General features: G+C 55.7%; 1 protein-coding gene across 1 annotated transcript in view; it reads right to left on the bottom strand.

Annotated features, from left to right (window-relative positions):
- The window catches only part of GRIPAP1 (GRIP1 associated protein 1), a gene marked incomplete at its 5' end in the record, with an annotated part of 23,527 nt that overhangs the window by 15,959 nt on the left and 3,208 nt on the right, over positions 1–4,360 (bottom strand). The window contains 5 exons of the mRNA XM_025213668.1: positions 1,880–2,014; positions 3,064–3,156; positions 3,502–3,579; positions 3,699–3,798; positions 4,228–4,277. Of these exons, the coding sequence (XP_025069453.1) occupies positions 1,880–2,014; positions 3,064–3,156; positions 3,502–3,579; positions 3,699–3,798; positions 4,228–4,277 (456 nt within the window). The remainder of the gene's footprint in view (positions 1–1,879; positions 2,015–3,063; positions 3,157–3,501; positions 3,580–3,698; positions 3,799–4,227; positions 4,278–4,360) is intronic.

Raw genomic sequence — 4,360 nt, forward strand, 5'->3', positions numbered from 1 at the left:
TAATTGGAACTGGGAGATGCAGGGCACTGATACTGGTCTGTACTGGTAGCTACTGGGCCATAATACTGGCCTGTACTGGTGGAAACTGGAAACCCCTAACTGGCCTGAACTGGGAGCTACTGGGACACAACACTGGCCTGTATGGGTGGGAACTGGGAGCTCCTGGGCTATAATACTGCCCCATACTGGTGGGAACTGAGGTTCCTTACCTGGTCTCAACATGACAGGGCAGGGCAATGATGCTGGCCTGTGCTGCTCTGAATGAGGAGCTATTGGAACATGGTACTGCTCTGTGCTGGTGGGAACTGGGGCCCCAGAACCAGTCTAATCGGTGAGCTACTGGGTCACAATACCGACCTGCATGGGTGTGAATTGGGGCCCTTACTGATCTGAATTGGGAGTTCCAAGGCAGTGATAGTGGCTTGTACTAATCTAAACTGGGAGCTAGTGAGCCATAGTATTGTCCTGTGTCAGTGATCTTAACTGGGAGATGCAGGACAGTGATATTAGTTTGTACTGATAGGAAATGGGACTCTCTTAAGTGGCCTGCACTAGGAGCTACAGAGCATGTGGCAGAAGGCCACTTTTGTTTCTTCCCATAAACTCTGCTCTGTGACAATTTGGTTAGGATGGGCCCAGCAGAGGATACACACCTTACCCTCTCTCTTTAGGTAACCTGAGCTGGATGCATTCCTGAGGGAGGGGGGAAACCTGCTCCCTCTGCCTACATGACTGGCATCACACACCTGGGTGAGGGGCTTGCTCCCTGGGGAGCGAGGAACTGCCAGGCTGCCCAGCAAATAGTGATGCATTTCAAATTGGTTGGCTGACAGCCAACAAGCGCTGGCCTCCATTGGACCAGGTAAATGAGGTCACAAGGGCTATACAAAGTTAAGGACTGCCCAGGAGGAAGGGGCAGCAGCCATGAGGAAGGCTCAGAGAGAGAGAAGAGCTGAACCATCTGAAACTTGTTCTCTCTCTCAAAACTCATGATCAAGGAACTGCCTTCCTCCAGAGGGAATCTCAAAGGCTACTCAGCCATGAGAGTGTGCTCTATGGGATTTCTCTGATATTGCTCTACCCTGTACCCTATTCCAACCCTACCCCTTGTAACCAATAAAGTTCTCCTTTGTACCTAGTGTGGGAGACTTATTGGGAGTGGGTCTAGATTATGCCTTGGGGGTCCCCTTGGTTCGGCTGACTAAGGGAGACCACTCCTTGTGCTTCTGACTGAGGGAAGCATCCCAAGTTCTTGAAGTGAATCAAGTACCCTCAAGGGCTACTAGGCCTGCGTTTCCCAGGGTGCGCAGAGCCAGAATCAAGCCCAGCCCTGGGTGGTGGCAGTGGAACCCCCAGGCTAGTAGGTGTGCTCAAGGAAAGGGGTAGGCCAGACATGAGGTGCCCCCAGGGAGCCACTGGGAGCCTGGAAGGTGGTCAGGCACAGTGAGGTGGGTGGCTCAATACAGGAGCACCCCCTACTGGCCCACCACAGAGCATAGTACTGGCCCATACTGGTAGGAAGTGTGGGGTCACAACACTACCCTATACTGGTCTGATCTGGGAGCAGTGGGACAATTTTACTGGTGGGAAATAGGGCCCCATACTGCTCTGGACTGGGAACTATTAGACAATGATACAGGCCTGTACTGGTGTGAACTGGGTACTGTGGGGCAACCATGTTGTCCTGGAGGGACTAAGCCTGTACTAGCCAAAACTGATCTGTGCTAGTGGGAGCTGTGGGGCCATGGCACTGGTCTGTACTGGTGGGAACGGGGAGCTGCTGATGCCCAATACTGCCCTGCTAGCTCTCCAGCACCCAGGCCCTGCTCCCAGGCTCCACCCCTTAAGCCCTGCCCACAGCACCAGGCCCTGCCCTCACCTGGAGCTGGGAGGCGAGATCGTCGCATTGGATGCTGAGCGTCTCCTGCTGGCCCTGACGCTGCTGCAGCTCTTGCCCCAGTGCCAACGCTTGCTCCCGCAGTAGGTTCAGCTCCTGCGTCCGCGAGGACTGGATCTGGGTGGCATAGACCAGGTGGGGCAGGGGGGGAGACCATGTTCCTAACTGCATTACCTCATCCTTCCCATAATATTCCCTGCCAAAGTTGGTTCAATCCCATATCCACCCCCCAACACCCCAATTTAGCTGGTCGATCCTATAATATTCCCTCCTTGCTCCAGGCTGGCTAGTCCCATAATATTCCCTTCTCCTGCCTAGGTCTGATCCATCACATAATACTCCCCTCCCCAAGACTACTAACAACATTTCCTCCCAAAGCTGGTTCAATCCCATAATATCCCCTCCCACCAAACTGCCCCATCCCATAATAACCTGCCCACAGAATGTCTCATCCCACAGTACTGCCCCTCCGCCAGACTGCCCCTTCCCATAACATAATCTGCTCCCAGACTGCCTCATTCCATAATATCCCTAACCCATCCTGCAGCTCCCAGTCTCCCTCATTAAGGCACTGGGAAGCATGGAAGAAAGTAGGCATGGGTGTGGAACCCTGGAGTTTGGGGGTAGGCAGGGGAAGGAGACAGAGCACAGAAAGCTGAGGGACTGGACGTGGTGGGATGCACCCAGCTCTGGGGTTGGTATACAAACGGCCGAGCATAACGCTCTATGGGGATGACACATGAAGCCAACTCTGGGGAAGAACAGCAGAGTATAACACCACAAAGGGAGGGCCAGGCTGCACTCAACTCTGCGTGATGCTGGCAAGGGGTGTGGAATGGCCGAGTATAACACCCTACAGGGCAAACAGATGGGCCCAGCTATGGCTATGGTGATGGCTGAGAAACAGCCAAGTACAATGGACCATGGGAAAGGCCACAATGTGCCCAGCTCTGGGGGTGCTGGGTGAAGAGTAGTCAAGTATAACACCCCACAGGGAAGACCAATGAGTCTAGTTCTGGGGGGTGCTAGAGAGAAACTGGCCAAAATCCCAAATGGAACACAGACATGTCCAGTTCTGGCGTAGAAACAGCAGGAAAATGGTTGAGTATAAGGCCCCATATGGAAGGCTGTGATGTGCCCAGCTCCAGGGTGGGGGCAACACCCACCTGCTCCAGGGCAGCCAGGCTGGTGCGCAGGGCCTCATTCTCCGTCAGGATTGTCTCCACCTGCTCCTGGGTCTCAGCACTTTGGGAGGCCGCCTCGAGAGAAGGGGGCAGAAAAGCAGGAGAGAGACAGAGAAAAAGAAAAGGAGTTAATACAGAACCAAAACACAGGGCACCAGACCGGCGGGGTGGGCGGGGCAGGTACAGGGGGATTCCTGGATTCCCCCTGAGAAGAGAGCTCTGGAAAGTGAATAATAGCATCAAAGGTCCCAAAGAAGTGAGAAAGTGGGAGGTGGCCCAGGAGATGAGGCATGGAGGGGACCCAGGAGTCCAGGCCCAAACAGGAAAGCCACGTGTACAGCTCTACCACACACACAGGAACCCAAGTGTCTGGGCTTTCTGCACCCCGGACCACAGAGAACCCAGGTGTTGGAGCCTCACCTGCTCCTGCAGGGCCTGCATTGCCACCTCATGCTCCTGGCTCCGCATCTGTATCTGCTCCTGGGCCTCAGTGCAGCTCTGGGAGCAGGAGAGGTTGGTCAGGATCACACCCAGATCCCATCGCCCCCAGCTCAGGAGTCCCCAGGTTCCTCCTCTCCCCAAACCAGGCCAGGATCAGGGCCCCCACCCCCTCCAACCTGCGTGGCTGCCTCCAGCTCCTGCTGCAGCCGCTGGTTGCGCAGCTGCAGGCCCCGCAGTTCCTCATCCTGGCGCTGTCCTAGCTCTGCTAGCTTCATCCTGTGGGGACAGAAAGGGGTGAGAACCCAGGCGCCTGGGTCCCCTACCCCACCAATGACAAGTTGCCAGGGGCCCCAGATCTGGAAGGGCCCCCAGCCCCTAACCCCAGTGCAAGCCAGGGAGCCCTAGAGCTAGGAAGGAAACGAAGGCATCTGGGCCCCAGCCCCACTCCCCAACAAGGTGTCAGGGGAGTGTCAGGGGAACTCAAGCATCTAGGCACCCAGCATCCTTCCCTCCCCCTCCCCCCCCCCACAAATTCCCCTCTTAGACCGTTGCTTTGGGCATAGGTGAGGAGGGAACCCAGTTACCAGAATGGCCTAGGTTCGGTACACCTGCCCTGTTCTGCATCGGTGCACATGCAGATGCCAGAGAATCCCCCCTCTCACCCTCACCATTGCCACCTCAGACGCCTGGGTGCCTGGCACTGACCTGCTGTCATTGTACAGAGCCTCCTTCTCTGCCTGAAGCCGCAAGAAACTGAGTAGAAGAGAGAGTCACATGGCACCAAGAGAACCCAAGTATTTGGCTCACGGCCCCAAGAACTCAAAACATCCAGGGCTTT

The sequence above is a fragment of the Alligator sinensis genome, unplaced genomic scaffold (assembly GCF_000455745.1).
Source record: "Alligator sinensis unplaced genomic scaffold, ASM45574v1 scaffold137_1, whole genome shotgun sequence".
Classification (NCBI taxonomy): Eukaryota; Metazoa; Chordata; order Crocodylia; family Alligatoridae; genus Alligator; species Alligator sinensis.